General features: G+C 35.9%; 1 protein-coding gene across 2 annotated transcripts in view; it reads left to right on the top strand.

Moving 5' to 3' along the window:
* The window catches only part of PXDN (peroxidasin), a 143,067-nt gene that overhangs the window by 101,077 nt on the left and 19,193 nt on the right, over positions 1–22,797 (top strand). For both annotated transcript variants that reach the window (XM_027840348.1, XM_027840347.1), the window contains 7 exons: positions 457–729; positions 5,866–5,982; positions 7,425–7,583; positions 9,312–9,424; positions 12,418–12,574; positions 17,211–17,319; positions 17,941–18,098. In XM_027840348.1, the coding sequence (XP_027696149.1) occupies positions 457–729; positions 5,866–5,982; positions 7,425–7,583; positions 9,312–9,424; positions 12,418–12,574; positions 17,211–17,319; positions 17,941–18,098 (1,086 nt within the window). The remainder of the gene's footprint in view (positions 1–456; positions 730–5,865; positions 5,983–7,424; positions 7,584–9,311; positions 9,425–12,417; positions 12,575–17,210; positions 17,320–17,940; positions 18,099–22,797) is intronic.

Here is a 22,797-nt window from a genome sequence, read left to right as displayed (position 1 = left end):
CACATTTGCCTAAAGTGGGAGAGAATTTGCAAAGAATTGAATAGTTTGTAGTGGATTGCTAAATTTGTTTTTCTTTCTGAAAATCTGATTTTCTCCCTTCTACCCCAAGGAAAATAGAAGAATAGTAAGATGTTTGAAACCTTGACAGATTAGTCTTGTAAGAGAGTATCAATATTTGTAGCTCAGACCTCATAAACCACATCTAACCTTAGTTAATGAATTGTTTTCCTCAAAGGTAAGATGACAGTTTTTTAAAAAGATTTGTTTCAAAGATATTTTTTTTTTTTGTGTTTGACACCCTTTGAGTATTATATCCATTGCAAAGGTAGATGGAGTTGGCACCAAAGTGAATATTTCCTTCTATTAAGATGGTTAGACAAAGCAGGGTATTATGTTGGTGGAAATGGTTTCAAGGCTTTAGTTTCTTTCTCTCTTTCTTTCTTATCCTTGGAATAGCCAGACCCAGTTTTGTCATCCAGCCGCAGAACACAGAGGTGTTGGTTGGAGAAAGTGTCACTTTGGAATGTAGTGCCACTGGCCACCCACAACCTCGAATTACCTGGACAAAAGGTGACAGGACACCCTTGCCAACTGATCCACGTGTCAACATTACTCCTTCTGGTGGTCTTTACATAGAAAAAGTAATAAAGGAAGATAGTGGGGAATACATATGTTTTGCAACCAACAGTATAGATAGCATCCATGCAACAGCTTACATCATTGTACAAGGTAAGTGTCATCAAAAATGAAAGAAGAAAGGTCTGTTAGTAAATAATGGGATTTTCTAGTTGACATGGAGCTTAATGGTTATCTGATATAGTCCATTCTCTGTACTCTTCATATTTAGGTAAGAAAATTGAGGCCCACCAAAGCTACAGGTCACACCGACAGGTCCAGAGTTAAATTAAACCCAGGTCTCTAGATTTCCATTCCAATCCTCCTTCCATTACTCTGGCTCCTTTCTAAGCTTCTTTTTGCATATTCATATATGTTAATATTTTTAACATATAATGTTAACAAAATACTTAATTTTACCTTGTTTAACATGTTTTATGGCAATAAATTGTCTCTCCATGGCTTCCCTACCCCAAAGGTTATGGGTAAATAAATATATCTCTATTTGGTGATATCATACACATCTTTCAAGCCTCAACTCAAATGCAATCTGAATTGTCATCAAAATGGAATCACATGATTTGAGAGTTGGTCATTTTCAAAGACCACCTAGTTCAACTCATATATGAAACCTTACTATAATGTACCTGACAAATCATTGTTGAAAGTAGGGAAAAGAAATCAGCATTTCTATAGCAGGCACTGTGCTGAGCACATTAAAATCTCATTTGATCCTCACAACTATTATTACCTTTTATTGCTTTTTATTTCTATAAATATATAATATTTTATATTTATAATACATAACTCAATTTTATTTACATAAATATTTATATATAAATACAAGTAAATAAAAATCATATAAGTAAAATATATAGTTTATATAAATGATTTATAATGTATAACTTATATAGTTCATAATCATATGATATAGAAATAAATATATATAAAATATATCTATTGCTATTATTACCTCTATTTTACAGTTGAGGAAACTGAGGCAAACAAAAGTGAAGTGACTTGCCCAGATAGTAATTGTCTGAGGCCACATTTGAACTCAGGATTTCTTGACTCCAGTCCCAGTGTGAGAGACAACATATAAACAAATATATACAAAGCAAGCTATATATAGGATAAGGAGGAAATAGCTAACTGAGGGAAGGCATAGGATTAAGAGAGGTTGGGAAAGGCTTCCTGTAAAAGATGGGATTTTATTTGGGTCATTTGATTGTAAGCTCCTTGAGGTCAGGGATAGTCTTTTGCCTCTTTTTGTGTCCCCAGAGTTTAGCACAGTGCCTTGAACATAGTAAGCACTTAATAAATGTTTACTGATTGACTGATTGTACTAAAAGGCTTCAGTTAAGAATTGTTCTAACTGAAGCCTTTTAGTATAATTAGAGTGTTCACTGCTTCTGGGCATTAGTATATGGTTAGTATATATTAGTATATGGTTCATTAGCTCAATTGAATAATTAAAATAGTTCCTTAGTGTGCCTGGTATAGTCACATAAGCACAGCTACAGTTATTGACTCTTAGAAAGGATTGCATGGTACTGGTAATTGGTAATTCTGGTCAGTGTGTGAATTTCAGAAACATAGCATAGGATAATAGCTCTAGAGCTCTAGAGCTCAGGGGCCATCTAGTTCAACCCTTCGTTTTCCGGATGCGATATCTCGGTCTCAGGAAGGTTTGGTAATTTGCCCAAGGGCATACAGATAGTAGACGTCTGAGGTAACATATGAATCCAGGTTCTCTGGCTACAGAGCTAGTGTTATTTTCATTGTATCACAGAAAGAAGTAGTAAGAACTAGATATTTTTCTAGTTAGGATTGTTGTTGTTCAGTTGTTTCAGTTGTATCTCACTCTTGCTGACCCATATGGGTTTTCTTGGCAATGATACTGGAGTAGTTTGCCATTTCCTTCTCCTGCTCATTTTACAGATGAAGAAACTGAGGCAAACAGGGTTAAGTGACTTGCCCAGGGACACACAGCTATCAAGTGTCTGAGGCTAGATTTGAAATCATGAAGATGAGACTTCTGACTTCAGTCCTAGCACTCTATCCACTGTGCCAACTAGCTGCCATAAACACTGTCAGATAAAAATAGCCTCCATTTCACATTTTTAACACCAGAAGGAGTACCAGCATATCAATTGGAAATTTAAAAAATCTTATAACTTATGAAAAATTTTCCTTATCTCTTTAAATGTACTTTAAATGCAAATAATTAAAAGCTACTATATTTTTCATTTTATCTCTGTTTTCTTTGGCTTATAGATTTTTAAAAATATACTGTATCAGTTCACACATCTTGACCCTTGATTCTTAAACTCTGATACTTCTTTTAACTATCCTCAGAGAAGGGAATGTATAATGTGTTATGGCACTTAGGTAATATTATGGATTAACTCCATCTGTGTTGGTATCCTATCATCCACTATAATGGAAGCTCTTTGAGAACACAGATACTTTCTCCTCTCCATCTCACCTAGTGCTAACCATTGGGTCTTATGAATAACAGGTATTTAATAAAGGCTGCATTTGTACTATTCTATTCCCCTCTCTTATCAAGTTATTGGATATGTAACCCAAATTCCCTATTCTGTAATTTAAGTGTGTTCTGTTTTATTCTTTCATAAGAGCAGCTATTACCATCACCAATGCAGTATCCCTTCTCATTTAGTAACTTGCAAACTAATTTTTCATCCTTCACTTTTTAAAGAGTACATTTTTCCTCTTGTCTTTCTTTATTATCTTTCCATAACTTTTATTCGGTTTTTTCTTCTGTTCTGTATCCTCGCCAATACTCTTCAGTTTTCATGTTCCCAAAATGATTATAGTATTCTAATAAAGGCTTAATCAGTGCTAATTTTTAAAAGAGAATGACCTTGGGCATTCCTGTATTCTAATCTGTTTTTATACCTTACTATTTTGTTATGCATTAGGGAAGAAATTGCCCATGTGCTGACATTGTCAGATACCACAAGGATTGATAAGGTACAAAATAGAAGAAACAAAAAAACACCCTACAACATCCAGAATCAGAGAAACAACAATTCTCATTTTCTTAGATTAAATACACAAATATGTGGAGGGTAGTAGTCAATGTATAATATAGTAAGGTAATATTCAACATTATACAAAATGTGACTAAGATTCCCCAACAAAACTATCCTTTCTCTAAGCTTTCCAATTTCTACTGATGATTTCATTATCCTTCCAGTAACTCATATTTGAAACGTTGCAGTTATCCTTGACTCGTCCATCTCCCTTACTTCCCTACTTTACTTACTTATCCCATCAGTGGCCATATCTTGTCAATTCTACTTCCTCAACATGTATCACGGTTGTCTTCTCTTCACTCACGTATCTGCTCCCTTAGTTCAAGCTCTAATCACTTCTAGCTTTGACTATTGCAACAGCCTTTTAATTGTTCTCTTTGCTGTCATTCTTTTCTATTACAATCCATCCTCCACAAATTGCCAAACTGTGTATTCTTAAAAAACATCTTTAACTATATCACCCTTTCTTCTTGAAAATTTCCGGTGTCTTCCTATTACCTCTGGAATAAGATACACGTCTTCAAGGTTGCATTGAATTCTCTCCATAATTTGGCTTTCAACTTCCTTTTGAATCTTTATCTCATATTTTCGCCCTTCTTCCACTGTCCCAGTTAAACTAGCTTGTTAGATGATCTTTGTATATTGTATTCCTTTCTCCACCTTCTTGTTTTTGCAAGATATAGTCTCTCATATTTTGATGTATTCCTTCGTCAGCTCCACTGTGTAGAAGCCCTAGCTTCCTTCAAAGTATAGCTCCAGTGCTAACTCCTACACAAGACTTTTCCTAGTCTCTCTCTTCTCCCAGGTGTTATTGCTCTTTGGTTTTTGAAATTATCCTATGCATACTTCAACTTTACTAATTTGCATCCATCAGGATGCCACCTCCCTGAAGGCAAGGAACAGTTTTGTTTTTGTCTGTGTCCTGACCACCTAGCATGGTTCATTGCACAGAGTAGGTGCTTATTAAATGTAAATGTAAATTGAACCAGGAAACAAAATAAACTAAAGACTTCAATGCAGGGATGGCAATTTGAGACTTGATGGGACAGGAGTCATAATTAGAATATGCTAATGGTAGGATGTACAACCTAGATAAAAGGGGTGACAGAATCTAATTACATAGGAAGACTATATAGAGCTAGGAGGTAATGGAATGTATGGATCAGTAGACAAAGAAGCACAAGTGATATTGTGGTGATAATTTATTATATTCAGCACAGTCGAAAGGAAGAAATGGATGAGAAGCTTGAGAAGCAGATGATAAACCTGACACAGATGCACGATACAGTAGTGATGGCAAGCTTCATCTATTGGATCTTTCTCTGATAAAAGCTGAGCAGAGATGATAACTTCTTGAATTGCTTTAATGGTGATTTCATCTTCCTAAGATGTGAAAGAAGCAACATGAATAACTAATATTCTATACTTTATTCTCATCATTAAAGAAGAAACGTATGTAAAAATCAACACAATAGGAACTGATTGGAGGAAAACACATTTGAAATAAATATATTGGATAAAAGTTTGATTTCCAGTATCTACAAAGAAGTGAGGCACATCTATAAGAATAACACTTCCCAACAATCAGAGCTATATAGAAATAGAACTGGGCTGCCTCTAGATATTATGGATTCTACTTTATTGGTAGGTGAAGGAGTGAGGTATAGAATAGTTTATTTTGACCAGAGGGAGAATTATAAGACATAAAATTAGAAAGGTAAGGTAGTCCCAACAGACTGGGAACAGCCTTGATTGCCACACAAAAGAGTTTGTATTTACTGAGTAATACAGTTTGCTTGAATAAGAAATTTTTAAGTGTCTAGTATGTGTCTGGCAATTTATTTATTTGGAATTAGAGATATAAGACAAAAATGAAATGCTTAGAGAAAAGGTAAGATAGAGTCAAAATTTGGTCCCAAGTGTTCTGACACAAGAATCCAGCACTTTCCCTTGTACTATGCTGTCCCTCACACTCACCCTCCCAAGAAAAGGAGAATGGGATAAATAGACCCAAGGAAATCATTAGACAACTCATATTTTAAAAATCATGTACAGAATGTAGAAGGAAGTGTTCTTGATGTACCTTTTGTTTTTAAATTATAGTCATTTACATCTGTACTCTAATACTTCGAAATTATTCTTTTCCTCTTTGACTTAATTTTTTCAATAATTTATTTTCTTCCTGCAGCTGTGCCTCATTTCACTGTTACCCCTCAAGATAGAGTGGTTATTGAGGGCCACACAGTTGATTTCCAGTGTGAAGCACAGGGCTATCCACAACCAGTTATTGCCTGGACTAAAGGAGGTGAGATTTCTAATATTGTGCTTCTCTTTTTTCTTCTCTCCCACCCCAAGAATACTGATAAAACTATGGAAAGTACAATTTTCTGGTTTCATAGAGGGGATGCTGGATTGTCCAGTTCTGAATTTATAGTGCTCTCTCTCCCACCTAGTCCCTCTACTTTGGGTCATCTGAGTTAAATTAAACTAAGTTGACAAGTGACATCAGAAGACAAGCAAGAGGTGTTTTAGGAAAATCATAGTGAGGGTTGCACAGAGTTGGGGAGAGAGTTGTATGTAAAGGGGGGGAAAGCTTTTAATCTTTGTAAATCTAAACTTTCTTGTACTGTTTTTAATATTGATACTGACATATTACACATTTTTATATTTGTACTGTGCTTATATGTGTCTTCCATATTTTGTTAGCTAATTATGTTATTTGATAATTTTATTAATTTTCATTGTCCATAAAATGATCATTGTAGCCTAGACAGCGTCAGATAGATAGATGAGTGTTGGGCCCAAGGTGCTTTCCTCTTTTGAATTTCAGTCTCTTTGTGGAATGCCCATATCTGATCTTGTTAGTGCATAGATACATGGCTCTTTTTTGGATCTCTCATTCTGTCCTGACGTAAACAGGAAGAGTGGTACTAGTCTAGAACCAGGGGACACATCAGATTTAATTAGCTTTTGACTTTATTTGATATCCCCACTGAAGGAAATTCCATATGGGTTCAGGCAGATGAGAGCTAATATTTAGAGGTTGGGGATTGATGATAGTGAATCTTGGGCCTTTGGAATAAAAAGTTAATACTCCTTACCCTGAGCTCATGTTATTGAAAAAATTCTTGCAGTGCTTGCTTTCTCAAACTGGTAATCAAAAAAGTGTTGTCCAGGGTTGCTAAATTCAAGATTTCCTATATATTTCAAGTCACTTATTATATCACTTAATGTTCTTTGAAAACAAAAACAAAAGCAGATCTATGATTTCATTGGTTTTGGTATTTCCTAGTGAAGAATTCCCTCTACCAAAGCAGATCAGCACTTGCTCTTCACATCAGTCTTAGGGACTAAAACTCCTTAGGGTGTCTAGGGCACTGAAAGATTAAACAACTTGTTAAAAATTACATAGCCATTATATTGAGGTGTGTTGGTAAATGTTTAACAATCTTTGAAACGTGACATGCTTTTAAGTTTGATCTGCATTATTAACATTTTCTCCATTACTGAGCCATGATTTATAGCATTTTCCAATTTCTAAGGTATAAATGTTCACACTGAAAATTTAACAGTTATCTCTCTAGAGCAGGTCTGAGCTGGCTCCAGCACCTCCCTACCAGTATATGTCAGAGGTAGGTTTTAAGCCCAGGGTTTCCTCTTTTCTTGGCTAGTTCTCTATTACACCATACTGCTTCTTTGTATAGCCTTACAGTGCCAAGGAAATAACTTACTATTATTATATTTCAGGGAGTCAACTTTCAGTAGATAGAAGACATCTAGTTCTTTCATCGGGAACTTTGAGGATTTCAGGAGTTGCCCTTCATGACCAGGGACAGTATGAATGCCAAGCTGTCAATATTGTAGGCTCTCAGAGGGTGGCTGTACATTTGACAGTGCAGCCTAGAGGTAAAGTCTATTATTGGGTATGGGGTGTGGAGGGGCAATTATGAACATTTATTTTAGGGCAAATATATTTATTCATCTTTACTGACTTTCATTTCACTTTTCCTTATTAGGGCTTACATATTTCACTTCTTCAATTTGGATTTATAAAATTTTCAATTAAATCATATTATTCTTCCTTAACTCTGGCTTTAAATTTCAAAGAAGTTTGTAAGGATATGTGGAACCATGTTTTCTTTTACTTCTGTTAAAGCAAGCATAATAACACTCAAGACTGACTTATTCTTGTCTAATGTCTGAATAGTAAGGGGTTATTTATGAAGTGTGGGGAAATTGACTTTCTTTGATAAATGAGATCCTTATTTAATTTGAAAAAAATCTACTTTTCAATCTCCCGAAACTTCACCCATAAAATAGCTCTACTTTAGTGCTGCACTAAAGTACCATTTCCCCCAGTGGATTGCATCTCCACCAGGGATTGGCATCTGGTTTGTGGAGTTGCTGTGACCAAAACCATTCATGACTAGGTGACCACTCTTTCACTTAAGCCTCAATCATTTGAATACTCAGCTTTGTATCCAATTGTTTTCTTCTAATGTCCTCTTTAAAACTTCATTTAACAGCCTTTACCTGTATCATACTCCTAGAAATGTAGGAATGCGCCTCTTTAGACAGGTGGGAGAGTTTTAAGTAGCCATAGTAGCCGTAGGGTGGGAGATGGTGCAGAACCTGCCATAGTGTAGCATTAGGAGGGTGCCACATGGGAGAACAGAGATCAGCACTTGAGTGGGCTGCTGTGGGAGTCCACTGTGGACATTGAAGTTCCCTACAATCTGTCTTCAACCTTTTCAACCTTATTTTTACATTATTCCCCTTTATATAAAATATGTTCTAGCTGAACTAGATTACTAACTGGATTTACTTACTGTACTGGATTACCTAAACTCAGCATTCTATGTCCTTGCATTTGCCTAAGTTTCTCCCTCATGTCTGAAATGCACTCCTTTATGTTCATCTCTGCTGAATCATGCTTTTTCTTTCAAGGCTCAGCTCAGGGCCACCTCTTCTGGGATGCCACCAATTATTCAGTTTTCTCCACCATTCCTACTGCACATTCTCGGAATCTCTCCATTATCCCCATCATTCTCATATCACCAGTGCCCTACCCTCTCCAGTTACCTTGTAGCTATATTGTATGTATCTTATGTATATATTTATATGTACATGTCTCATATCGCTAGTGCCCTACTCTCTGCAGTTAACTTCTAGCTATGTTGTACGTATCTTTACATATATGTACATGGCATCTCTCCTGTTAGAAATACAAGTTTGTTGAGAACAGAAACTGTCATTTCTGTTTCTATAATTCCAGTGCCTAGCACAGATTAAGTGCTTAATAAAGGCTTATTAGTTGATTAATCACTTGTAATACATTAACCTGTATATATGCTGCACCCTTCTTACTCCCCACCCCCATTCCCATGGTAAAATGTCATCTTAGGGAGAATAGAAATGTTTGATTTTTGTTATTGTTATCTAGCGTCTTAGCATAGGCTTTATGCTTGATGCTTTGTATATAAGTACTTAAAATATGTATTGATTGGAATTGAATGATTGATCTGGTTAGGGAGAGGGATTATCATGTTTTCAGGTTCTATTTGTAATTCCTAGCAATTTGTTCTAAGTTTTATCATCTGCCCATTGAATAGTCACATATCACTCTTCTTCTAGTTACTCCTGTGTTTGCCAGTGTCCCAAGGGATATGACAGTGGAGGTTGGCACCAATGTGCAGATTCCTTGCAGTTCTCAAGGAGAACCCATGCCAGTAATAACGTGGAATAAGGTAATCTCTGTTCCTGGATTTCTTAAGAGCACAGAAATGTAGTTTAGACTTTACTGCTATCTGGTGAAGTTTATTAAGTGTAGAGCAACTCACAGCTGCCTTTCCCATCTCTTAGTAGAAAGCAGCAGAGAAAGTTCACAAAGGGCAGATTTGGGGCTGTGCCCCCACTAAAAGAAGTTCTAAAAATTTATATCTTGAATTTTTTTAATGAAATGCCCAAGAAATGAATAACAATCTTACAGCCACCATCCGAATGAAAATAGGCAAGTCAGTTAAGAGGAACTGCTACTGAAGTTTGTATCATTATTTGACTCTGTCCCTCTTGTCCACAGACATCCTTCCCGCTTGTGATGCCAAGGAGATTTCATGACAAATAAACTTCACATACAAACAAACAGGAATGCATATATGATAATACATGCACATGTAGTATTACTATACATGTATAATATGTGTATGTTTATGTGTATATCATGTTTATATATATTGTACATGTGTATGAATTTATAGGCATGTGTATATGTTATGTATATCCATATGTACACGTGTGTGTATATACATACACATGTACATTGTGTGTATGTCTGTATATATACATAAACATAAACACATACATGCAACATTTCAAATGGGTTTTTAGTGGCCCAGTTAGTTATTTACTTTGTTTTTGCATATACATGTCATGTTCATCTGTTAATCATGATTCTGTGTTTTCTGTATATTCTACCCAGGAATAAAATGCAATATGCCCATCTGTTTCTTCCTTGTTCTACTAGGTATAAGATTTCATTTTGGTCCTAGCATCTTAATAAACATTTTTTCAAGTAAATTGAATTTGAAAAGAAGGAAAAATAATAAATGGAATTATAGCATTTAGAATTTGTAGGGCTCAGATCAAGTCCTTTTATTGACCATTTTCCCCTCAATTCAATTCATCAGACATTTATTAGACATCTACTGTGTTCAAGACACAGTGCTCAGCACTTGGGATACAAACACATAAAAAACCATCTTTACTTTCAAGAAACTTACATTTATATATGTTCAGGTAAACAATAATTGCCAACAAAAATAGTCAATAAACATTCAAAACAACATAACAAGCTCTTACCTAACCCCCCTTACATTCAACAAAGAATAACCAAAAGAATGAACAAGGAAGCAAATAATACGCATTTGTTCTTTTCCCTTCCAGATCTGTTAAAAAAAATCTGCCTCTCTTTGCCAAGTTTCCTAAACCCTTTTGTTTTGTAGATAAGGAAACTGAATTCTAGAGAAGTTAAGTGACTTGTCCAAGCTAGAGTCAGAACTAGAACTATGTGTCCTGACTCCCAGCAGCTTTTATTTATTATGTATTGAGAATATGTGGTACTTCTTTGGAAGATGAGTATTTCAAAAGCCCAAAAATGATTGGTTTGGAGAAGTATCTTCTATACCTACAACATTTATAGAATTAAGGAGTTCCCTATTCCTAAGAATTATATTTGGTGAGGAACAAGTGAAAACCACTATGAGTTTCTGTAGGATAGAGGTTCTTAATTTTTTTTTTTAATTTGTGATGGATCCCTCAGGCTTTCTTGTGAATATTATAGACTCCTGGCATGGGAAGGGGAGTTTGTCTACCTTCATAACCAAAGGAAATGCTAAATTTCAGTTAGAGGTTAGAGAAAATAGAAATGTATTTTTCCTGATCCACATTTAAAGAACCTCCGAAATCTACTTATGTACCAATGAGCTCCTGCTTTAGGGACAATTTAAGTTGACAGATGTTTGTATAGTGAAGAAAGGAAGGAAACAAGTGCCTACTATGTGCCAGGCACAGTGCTGTGTTTTACAAATAATATCTCATTTGATCCTCTCAACAACCCTGGGAGATAGGTGATGTTATTATACCCATTTTACAGTTGAGGACACTGAGGCAAACACATGTTAAGTAACTTGCTCAGTCACACAGTCTTCTGAGGTAAAATTTGAACTCGGGCCTTCCTGAGTCCAGGCCTGACACTCTAACCCAGGGGTGGGGAACCTGCAGCCTCCAGGGCACATATGGCCCGCCAGGTTCTCCAGTGCAACCTTTTGACTGAGTTCAAATTTTACAGAACATGAAGTTTGGCTTCAGTCATGAATGACATGTGGCCTCAGCCCACAGGTTCCCCATCCCTGCTCTAACCACTATACACCTAACTACCCTTAGGTCTGGACTTTTCCCTCTTTTATAGTAGAAGAGGGAAAGAGTCATCTACTTCTTTTTCTTTTCTTTCGCAAATCCTCCCAGTGGAAAGCAAAACCTTTGACTAGGAATACTTTATGCTCAGGGGTGGGTGGGAGGGGTTGTTTTTGTTTTTTAGTTCTTATTTTATATTTCACATAAGGTGAGCAAGAAAAATGGAGAGCAAGAAAGGGCATTTATGGTTTTGTTTCCTCTTTAAAGTCTGGTTTAAGGGGCAGCTAGGTGACGCAGTGGATAGAGCACCGGCTCTGAAGTCAAGAGAACCTGAGTTCAAATATAGTCTCAGACCAAACACTTGACACTTACTAGCTGTGTGACCCTGGGCAAGTTACGTAACCCCAATTGCCTAAAACAAAACAAAGCAAAACAAAAAAGTCTGCTTTAAAGGGCCATGCCCATTTTAGAGGATTTTCTCTAATGCTCTCAGTTTGAAAACTTTGTTAAGATTATAATAAGTAAGAATGTATTTAAGGCACATATGCTACACTTTTTATTTAAGTGATGATTTTTTTTCACTTTGAATTTTTTAGTGAATTGTTATAGTTTCCCAACTCAGTTATTATGTTGATAGATGGAACTCCAGTTAGTACTAATGTTTGGTGCTGAGTGAAATAGATTAAATTCCTTCTGGGGCTCAATTTTGTGCTGGGCCAAGGGCACATCCTAAGAGATTCCAGCTTGGAGAATCATTCAAGAAAAAAGTAAGCATAAGAAAGTGTAAGTCTTCTTTTTCCAAACAACTAATTGTACTATTTTGTTCTAGGACGGAGTGCAGGTAACTGAAAGTGGCAAATTTCATATTAGCTCAGAGGGATTTCTCACCATAAATGACGTTGGACCAGCTGATGAAGGTCGCTATGAATGTGTTGCCCGGAACACAATTGGATATTCCTCAGTTAGTATGGTCCTAAGTGTTAATGGTAAGACTTAGCCATGCCAATAGGAATTATTTCTTATAATTTGTACAAGGTATTTTACCCAGCAAGCACCAAGACCCTACAATGTAAAAACCAGATTGGTCATTTGGAAATACTTGGATTGAAGAATTTAGAGAAGAAAATGATATTGTGAGTTAGGTAGACAAAGTCCTTTATTTTGTAGAAACTAAGCGGAAACTAAGGCACGAGAGAGTTTTTAAGGGTCTAACCCAAAGGGGACAGAGCTAAGCCAGTAGACAAATTCCCAACTTGGTGCTGTTCTCACTACACCAGACCTTCTTTAAGTCAGCTTGATTAGTTCTCTTCACAAGACTTACCTCTATAAGTGATGTAGTGACTTGGTATGGATTTAATTATTGCTTCTGACACCTACTAACAATTGAACCAAGGGTAAGTCACTCAACCTCTGAAGCTCTCCAGGCATTTCTCTAGGATTATGAATTAGAAGTGGTCTTGATGTGCACTGATAGAAGAAATATCCATCTTCCTTATTTCTCCCACCAATAAACCCACCTTCCCTCCCCTCAGTAAAATTACTTTTGAAATTGCTCTCAAAATAATAATATTGATTCTTTCATTAACCTGCATAGGTGAGATGTTTCAGGAGTGGGGGAGTCTGTTCAGAAAATGTCCTTGATTCATATCTTTTTAAACACATACATACACACAAACACACACATACGCACACAGAAATGATCTGATCCATTAAAACATGCCCTTCCCTAGCAGGAAATACTTCAATTGCAAAATGAAGTAAATCCTCATTATTAATTGCCAACATAAGGTGAAAGATGCCTATTTATGAGGTTGCATAAGAAAGGACATATGGATCAACTTAAACAATACAACAAGATTTCAATCAGTTACTATGTGTACCACAACTGTATTAGGGGCTATGGAAAATGGGTAAAACATTTCTTCTTCTCTCAGAGAGATTAGTGTCTGGTTGGGGACAGAAGACTTCTATTTACGTATGACACAGAAGCAAACAACACATTCTTTAGAGCTAAGATTTATGGTGCAGATTGTAAATATTATAGAAATGGTGAGAAGGGGCACATCAAAAAGGGGAAAAGTATACTTAAGAAAGCTTTGTAGAAGAAGGAAGACTTGAACTGGGAAATTTCAGGATGTGTAATATTTAAACACATTAAGAGAGGCAGGAGGGGGGAAATCATATGAGCTCATGGGAAGAAAATCACTTGGTATGTTCCAGAAACTATGAGGAAACTTCTTTGACCAAAGTGGAAGGTGCTTTTGAGGCTGTGTTGGGATATAAAGTTTGGTAAGATGGGGTCGGATTATGGAGTACTGTGAAAACTAAAGAAAAGAATTGATACTTACCTTAGTAAATAATATGGAGTCATGGAAACCTTATTAGCAGATGAATGATATGATGAAATGGATGTTAATTGCGTCAGAACACAGAGTGACTTAAAGGAAGAGTACCTGAGGGCAAGAACGCTATTGCTACAGTAGCCAGGGATCAGGGCTTAGGTATTAGTGCCTAGATCAGAGCTGGACAGTGATGATAAAGGGTGCAGGGGAAGCAACAGCTGTAATAGAATTGGTGAGACCTGGAGATGGCCTAGTGTGGTGTTGAAACACAATAGTTTTGTTTTGTTTTTTTTTAAATGGAAAGTACACTGGATTTGGAATCAAAGAACATGGATTCAGCTTCTTACAGAATCATAGAATCACAGAATTTTAGAGTTCAAAGAAAGTTTTAGTCCAACCTAAACCCCCAAAAGAATACCAACCAACAGGTGTTCAGCCAGTCTCTATTTAAAGATAGTCTAATGACGGATAACCCATTACTTCCAGAAATAGCTCTCTATATTATTTGTTGTTCAGTTGTTTACAGTTGTGTTCTGACTCTCCGTGACCCTATTTGGGGTTTTCTTGGCAAAGATACTGGAGTGGTTTACTATTTCCTTCCTTGCGTCATTTTACAGATGAGGAAATTGAGGTAAACAGGGTTAAGTGACTTGCCCAGGGTCACAAAGTGCCTGGGGCCAGATGTGAACTCATGAGTCTTCCTGCCTCTCAGCCCTGTGCTGTTTCCAATGTACCACCCAGCTGCTTTCTTTATATTATTGGAAAACCCTAATTGTTAAGAAGGTGGGTTTTCCCCCACTTTCATCAAGGCTAAATTTGCTTCTTTGAGGCTTCTGTCCTTCTGTCCATTGTTCTTGGTTCTCTCCTTTGGGCCCAATAAAACAAATCTTAATTCCTTTCCCATGTATCATAAGGGAGATGTCATCTTACCCTGAATCTTTTCTTTTCCTGGTTTCTTTTTTCCTGGTGGCATTCAGGTGGTGCAGTGGATAGAGCACTGGTTCTGGAGTAAAGGCAAACCTGAGTTCAAATTTGGCCTCAGGTACTTACTAGCTGTATATACTTGGCAAGTTGCTTAACCTGTTTGCCTCAGTTTCTTTAACTGCAAAATGAAGACAGCAATAGCACCTACCCCCCAAAGTTGTTGTGAAGATCAAATGAGACATTTGTAAAATGTTTAGCACATGCCTGGCACATACTAGACACTATATAAATGCTAGCTTCTATTATTATTGTTGTTGTTGTTGTTGTTTCATTATCATTATGATTTTTTAAAAAAAACATTTCCTTCAACTGATCTTATAAATTAGCAACTTTGGGAGAATCACTTTATCTCCTTGGGTTTCAGTTTCCTGATCTATAAAATGAGAAATGTTGGTAGACATCCGTTTCTGTACTTATCTTCTATAACTTTATAACTAGATGAGAACATAAAAAAGTCACTCCATGTACTTGAATTTGAGAAAATGAGGATAGTTCTTGGTATGTGCCCTGCAACTGTCTTCCCCATCCCAAACTGAAGCTCTTTAACCTTTCTCCTCTTGTCCTACTTAAATCAGGATGATCAACTACCATTCCTTAAAAAAGAATGACTATATTTTTCTTCCTCTTTCTTTATGAACCTTCTACTTCTTTCAGTTTCCAAGCAGTAGTGGCAAGAAAGCACTTTGAAGAAGCTCAGCAGACTTGTTGGAAGTAGGAACAAATTCTGATGCACGGATTTGGAGAGTCATCTCTCTTGTGGTGCTGTGGGTGAATCCAGCATCTCTAAAGAAGGATGTAGAAATCATTGATAATATTTGGCCTACTTATGCAATGCTTTAAGGCTTTAACTTTTTTAAAAAATAGTTTTTAAATGCTTTTTGTTTTTACATCACGGACATTTCTTCCCTCCCTTCCCTCAATCCTTTAAACTATTAATCCATTTTAAGAAGGAAAAATAATCAGTACTTTAAGGTCTGTGAAGCACTTTGCACACAATATTTCCATCATTTGTTCATCATTATAACCCTGTGAAGGGAGAATATTGCGAGCATTATTATCACCCCAATTTTACAGATGAGGAAGCTAAGCTCAGAGGTCAATTGATTTGCTTATAGTCACACAGCTAAGTATGAGCATCAGGACTTGAACTTAGATCTTTTATGATTCCTAGTCCAGTGGTCCCAAGACCTTTTATTATTGTATGTTTATATAATAATTATATGACATAATTACATATAACCCAAATAATAATGATAATAATAGCTAATATTTATATAGCACTTAATATATTATAGAATAATATATTATTGAATAATATATTATTTATATAGCACTTATATTATATAATAATATCTCATTTGATCCTCACAACAACCCTAGGAGGTAGGTACTATTATTATCTTCATTTTACGGATGAGGAAACTGAGGCAAACAGAGGTTAAGTGAATGCAAAGGGTCACACAGCTAGTATGTATCTGAGGTCTGGTTTGAGCTTATCTTCCTGACTGTGGGCCCAGTGCTCTATCCATTGCACCACTGTGTGTATATGTGTATCTAAATATATATATATATATGTATATATGTATGTATATTTTGTGTTTGTATATATGTGTGTATGTACATATACGTAAATACATTACATGTCCTAAATTATATGTAATTTTTGGGCCCAGGGGCGAATGAAACCTTTTTCTGTAGAGGCCTAAAAGGTAAAAGAATATCTGTCTTCAGCCAGCGTACGGCTACTCAGATTTCTAGATCAGTTTCTGATATTAGCAATTCTAAGAACAGATTCAAAATGGTCTCACTGATTCTGCTATTATATCATATGTTTGTTCTTGGATCGTGGGGGAAGAAATGTACACACTTCTGCTTAGATGTGCTAAAATTTAAAGAGTCAATGTAAAATCCATCTGAGAACAAGCTGTGCAACTAGCGCTATTTACTTTGTTCTGGGCCATTGACTATGGTCTACCATTAACTTTTCTCCTTACTTGGTCATGAAGCATTCGATCAACTCACTGTTTAGATAGCTTAACCCACCCCCTCCTCCTCCCCTTACCTACAGAACTCGTCTGGAAAATGAAAGGCTTTAATTTCCTCCATACAAAGCAAATACCTTTAAGTAGAGTTTGTGATGAGTAACAAACTTTGGTTTAAAAAAAAATGAGCCTGACACAAAAAAAAGTGTCCTTCTTTGTAAGTTTTAGTGATGTAGTGTCTAGACATAATTTTATGAATACCGTGCGTAGGTATTTTTTCTCTGGTAATGGGCAACTTCTTGTTACTTCTGTAGTTCCCGATGTCAGTCGGAATGGAGATCCTTTCGTAGCCACTTCAATTGTAGAGGCGATAGCAACAGTTGACAGAGCCATCAATTCAACACGGACACATCTGTTTGACAGGTACAGTAGAGTTTAAAAAAAAAAAAGAATCCCTAGCTTCCTCTGATTGACTGGGACAATTTTTTACAAATTCATGCACTTCCATATAGAAATTTTACTGGTCATCTGTTTGCTGCTGAAGGACTCAACAGCTTTTTGGTTTTTAACTAACAAAAAGCATGAACATCTGGCTAATTTCTAGGGCTTACCACTCCAACTGGAAAAGTTGGCCTTCCAAATAGGAGCACAGCTCTGATTCACAAATAAAACATTCACCTAATATGAACTATTTTGTTACTTTAATGATCTGATAGAAGCAAAGTATTTTAAAAGTTTATTAATATATTTATCACACACTGAGCTCTAAACTTGTTGCATTTTAATCAAGGTTGTGTTTTCTTTTGTATTAATTACAGTTTTTTTCTTTTTTAAAAATTTTGCTTTCTGCTTTTGGATGAGTGAATAAGGTATAGTACATTCTTTTTCTATAGATTATTCAGTTGTAGAAATAGCAAAAAGCAAATATTTCATTTCTGTATATTGGTGGTTTGTTCCTTTATCTTCTCTCTTCAACTGTCTTCCAGTAGTATGGTCACATGATTTGTGTTTTCTCCCTTTTTTCTCTTCCTTTTAACTTGTTAGCCACCCTCGTTCCCCAAATGACTTGTTGGCCTTATTTCGATACCCGAGAGATCCTTATACTGTGGAGCAAGCAAGAGCTGGGGAAATCTTTGAAAGGACTTTGCAGCTAATACAGGAGCATGTACAGCATGGTTTAATGGTCGACCTGAATGGAACAAGTCAGTAATTCATTTAAACTCTTAAATACCTAATGTGTGCCAGGCACTGGAGATGCAAAGACAAAAACACAATTCCTTCCCTCAAGGACCTTTCATTCTATTCAGAGGAAATGACACAAACTTTAAAAATACAAAACACATATTCAGTAATTTCTTGAGGAAACAACACGGTGGGGGGGGGAGGGTGGAAAGGGAAAAACATTAGCAACTAATTCCTGAATAAAAAATTACAAGCTCTCTTTCTCTCCTACTCCTCCTTTTTCCCCCTCACTTTTTTTTTCACCCCTCTTTCCTCCCCCTCTTCTTTCCTATAGCTGTTGCAGAAATGAATGAAAGGATCATTTTAGTCCTCAAGAGTCATTTAGGGGTTTTTGAAAAATCCACATATCTCTAGTAAATGAATTTGACTCTCAGCAACTGAAATAGAAAAACAGCTTTTTAGTCTTTTTTTTTTTTAACAATTTAGAATATTGATAGTGCCTAGGTTTGTGACTTTATTGACACAGGAATTGCCTGGATGAGTAAATTTTCTACCAGTTCAGGTCAGCATCATCTCTGCAACTCAGAGTTTAACAGGGTTGTCTACAGCACCGAGAAATTAGGGTACTATTATAGGGTTAGTCAGTGTTAGTGTGTTTCAGAGACAGGGATTGACACCAGATCTTCTTGGCTCCAAGGCTAACCCTATCCACTATCCCCTGCTAGCGTCTGAAGTAAGAAAACAGCATTTTAGTTTTAAATAATATACAATATTTATATCTGACTTATTTATAAGTCTTTTTTCATTGTCCATTTTCAAAACATGGGAAAACATTGGCTGTTTTAAACTCACCATATCTCTTCATTTTAATTTGATTACAATTCTGATCTTCATAAGTAAATGCATCCAGAGGTACCAGATTGAATCATTAGCATGTATTTCGACATTTATAGTTTGGAATGTTGTGGAACATTCCAGTGGGTTTTCTGGTTAGGATTCCTTGATAAAGTGGCCAATTCCTGATTCAAGAGAAGGGTACTGATAGATGACTCCCTTGAAATTATGTTACCCAGGAAAGAGAGGTGTAGATTTTAAAGTAGTTCTTTCCCAATGTGGAAGTAGAATGTTTCTCCCTAGCATTGCTCCATAACCGTTTCCTGTGGGTTTATGCAGGGTTATGTGCATTCTTGGGGATTCTTATAAAGTCATCAATGGATCAGGAGCTCAAAAGAGACCTCAAAGGTTATATAGATGAACTTCATTTTTAAGATAAGGAAACTAAGATTGAAAGCTGTTATTACTTGTCCAAGGTTATATAGGTAGTAAAAAGTGAGCTGAAATTTAAGTCCTGTATATAAAAGCCATTGTTCTTTCTTTTACAACATATATTCTCTTCTACCTCTTGGCCCAGGCTCCATGCACATTTCCCTGCATGGGTAAATGTTGAAAGTTATGACCATTGGCTTTTTCAGAAGGACCTCACCTCATGATCCCAGTCTTGGAAGAAGAGACTAAAGAGCCTTATACCTGCCTGCCCCCCCCCCCCCAGTATTCTGCTTCATCCCATCCCCAAAGAATGCTTTCTCCCTAGTGCACTAGAACAAAGAAGTCTTACTGAATCCACCCATCCTTAGGCCCTTAATCTCCCCACAGTAGCATGCTAAATTAACGGCACTTCTTTATGATTTGGGGAGCACTTTAGAGAACCATTTATACTGTGCCTTTCCTGTTTTGGTAAAAACAAAATTAACATACCTACCTTCTCCCCCCCCCCCCAAAAAAAGAAAAAAAAAACATGGTGTGAATGAACAAAATGCTTTTGATGAAGTGCCTGTGAGGAGAGGATGATCTTTGTTAAATACCTCAATATGAAAAGTCTTACCTCAATTTTGTATATCCCTAGCCCTCCTATTCTCCATATCTATCTGGCTAGTATTACTAGAAAGTAGGAGGATTGGTGGCTATTCCTTTCATTGATATAGATCACAATCTATTCATGCCTTCTTATTCTGTATAATTCTCATCAGTGTTTTTCCACTAATTCTTCATAGGAGATTGATCCAAAACATTGGTGACCCTCCTTGAGGTTTTTTAATATGCTATGGATAGCAATATAGTAACTCCTAGACTGTCCATGTGTTATGTCTTATTCTTACCACATAGCCAAATATGAGAACTAATGAATTAGGTGGTTATAAAATATATTATTTTTTCCAAACAACTCTTAAGCTAAAACAAATAATGATATATTCTAAAATGCCCAGTAAGTTTTATATATTTATTTCCCCCAAATTACATGTTAAAACATTTTTAACATTTAAAAAAAAAGTTTTGAGTTCCAAATTCTATCCTTTCCTCCCTATCCTCACCCCTCCCTGAGGCAGCAAGCAATCTGATATAGGTTATACATGTGCAAGCATGTAAAACATTTCCTTATTAGTTGATTTGTACAAGAAGGCTCAAATTAAATAAAAAAAGGAAGGAAGGAAGAAAGAAGGAAAGAAAGAAGAAAAAGTAGAATGCTTTAGTCTGTATTCAGACAATATCAGTTTTTTCCCTGGAGGTGGATAGCTTGCTTCATCTTTAGTCCTTTGGAATTATCTTGGATCATTGTATTGCTGAGAATAGCTAAGTTATTCATAGTTCTTCATTGTATAATATTGCTGTTACTGTGCACAGTATTCTCCTGGTTCTGCTTGCTTCACTTTGCATCAGTACATGTAAGTCTTTCCAGGTTTTTCTGCAATCATCTTACTTGTCATTTCATATAGCACAATAATATTCCATCACAATCATATACCACAGCTTCTTTAGCCATTCCCCGATTGATGGGCATCCTTTTGATTTCCAATTTTTAGTCTACACAAAAAGAGCTATTATAAATATTTTTGTACAAATAGATTCTTTTCCCTTTTTTGGATGTCTTTGGGATATAGACCTAGCAGTGGTATTGCTGTATCAAAGGGTATTTAGAGTTTTATAGCCCTTGAAAATGTCAAGTTGTTTTGAGGACCATATAATGTTAACTGTCAAGCTAACCATCTTGGAGAGATATTGACTTGGAGGATTCATTCAGTTAGTCAGTCAACAAACATGTGTTAAGCACCTATTGAGTGCAAAACTATGTGTCACTCTTGGGGATTTCAGGAATAATAAAGTTTAAATATGGCCCTGTCCCTACTTTCATAGACCTTACAGTATATTAAGGGAAACTTAAATGTGAAACTCTCATTGAATATTTATAAAAGCTCCTAATTCTCAAATAATTCCTATTCCTATTTTATTCTGAAACATTGGATAAGTCTGCTACTGAAAGTATTTTTAATTTGTTAAACCATATGTTAAAACAGATTAATCCATATTTAATTTGTTAAAAATTCTGAACCCAGAATGCAAGCTGATTTTATTTATTCAAATACACTATATCTACATTTAGACATATATATGTGTATATATATATAGATATAGATATGTATGTATGTATATACTGCATACCATAATTACACACTAGGCTAGAACATCATAACTTCCATAATAAGACATGAAAAAATCCACTGGACACCTAAATACTGGCTCATTGTATAATTTCTCTGTATTTGAAACCTATATTCTAGGAATCTGATAAATAGTATGTTGCCTAAGACTTATGACAGCAAGGTATGGAAATGATGACAGTGTACTAAGAAAGCTACTTAGACTTGGCATGTCACATAGAAAATTTGACAAAATGTATTATGTCATGTTCAATTTTGATTTTCATGATTGAGAATTTCGTGACTTCCTAAAAATTAATGTATTGTAATTTAATGGAGAGATATTTCAATTCCATAACTTAAGTATGTGAAATTTAGATTTGAGAAGTATTTAAAGGAAAAAATGAGCTCTGAGTTTGATTTTTTTTTTAAAAAGGAAAGCTAGATGCTTATAATATAATATTTTTTCTCAAGTGAGACATCAGTTAGTAATTGTTCTTCTATTTTCTTTCCCCTTCACTTATTTTCAATAGGAAACTTATCTGAGGGAAATTCACAAACTTTAGGAACTTTAGAAACCATGAAGTATGTTCCCTTCACACACATTTCCCTTTATAGATGTTGTTTTTTCAGTTGATGATGATGATAATGGATGCTAACATGGCTCTTTAAGGCTGACAAAGTTGTTTTTTTCTTTTACATATATAATCTTTTATTTGGTTCTCATAGCAATTCTTTAAGTTTGGGGCCATTTTATGGGAAACTAAGGCCGAGAGAGGTAAACTAATGTGCCCAGGGTCACACAGCCAGAAAGGGTTGGAGGTAGGACTTAAATCCAAGCCTTCTCATCTATAAAAACCCTTGCCCTTGCCACTAATCCATGATGTATCTTTGTCAGTTCTCTATTTACCTCTCACTTTACGGCAAAGCAGTCAACTGAGGCCCAGAGAGAGGGAGGGCCTTGCTCAAGGTCATACAACTAATATGTAGCAGAGTCACAATTTGAACCATAGTATGCTGACAACAATTCCAGTGCTTTTTTCCTTTCATCCTAAAAGGGCTTGGTTATTAGCTAGACCATCTCATCTATGCATTTTTTAGAACCTATATCTATCAATCGACTCACATTGGGTACTTATTAAACTCCTACTGTATGCACAGAACTCTTCGGGTTCTAGATTCTCTATATGAGATAACATGATTCTATTAATACATCAATGCCTGTATTTGTGTGATTCAATTCAAT

This window comes from Vombatus ursinus, unplaced genomic scaffold, assembly GCF_900497805.2.
Source record: "Vombatus ursinus unplaced genomic scaffold, bare-nosed wombat genome assembly UNPS02014841.1, whole genome shotgun sequence".
Classification (NCBI taxonomy): Eukaryota; Metazoa; Chordata; class Mammalia; order Diprotodontia; family Vombatidae; genus Vombatus; species Vombatus ursinus.
This window is presented reverse-complemented; position numbering and strand designations above follow the sequence as displayed.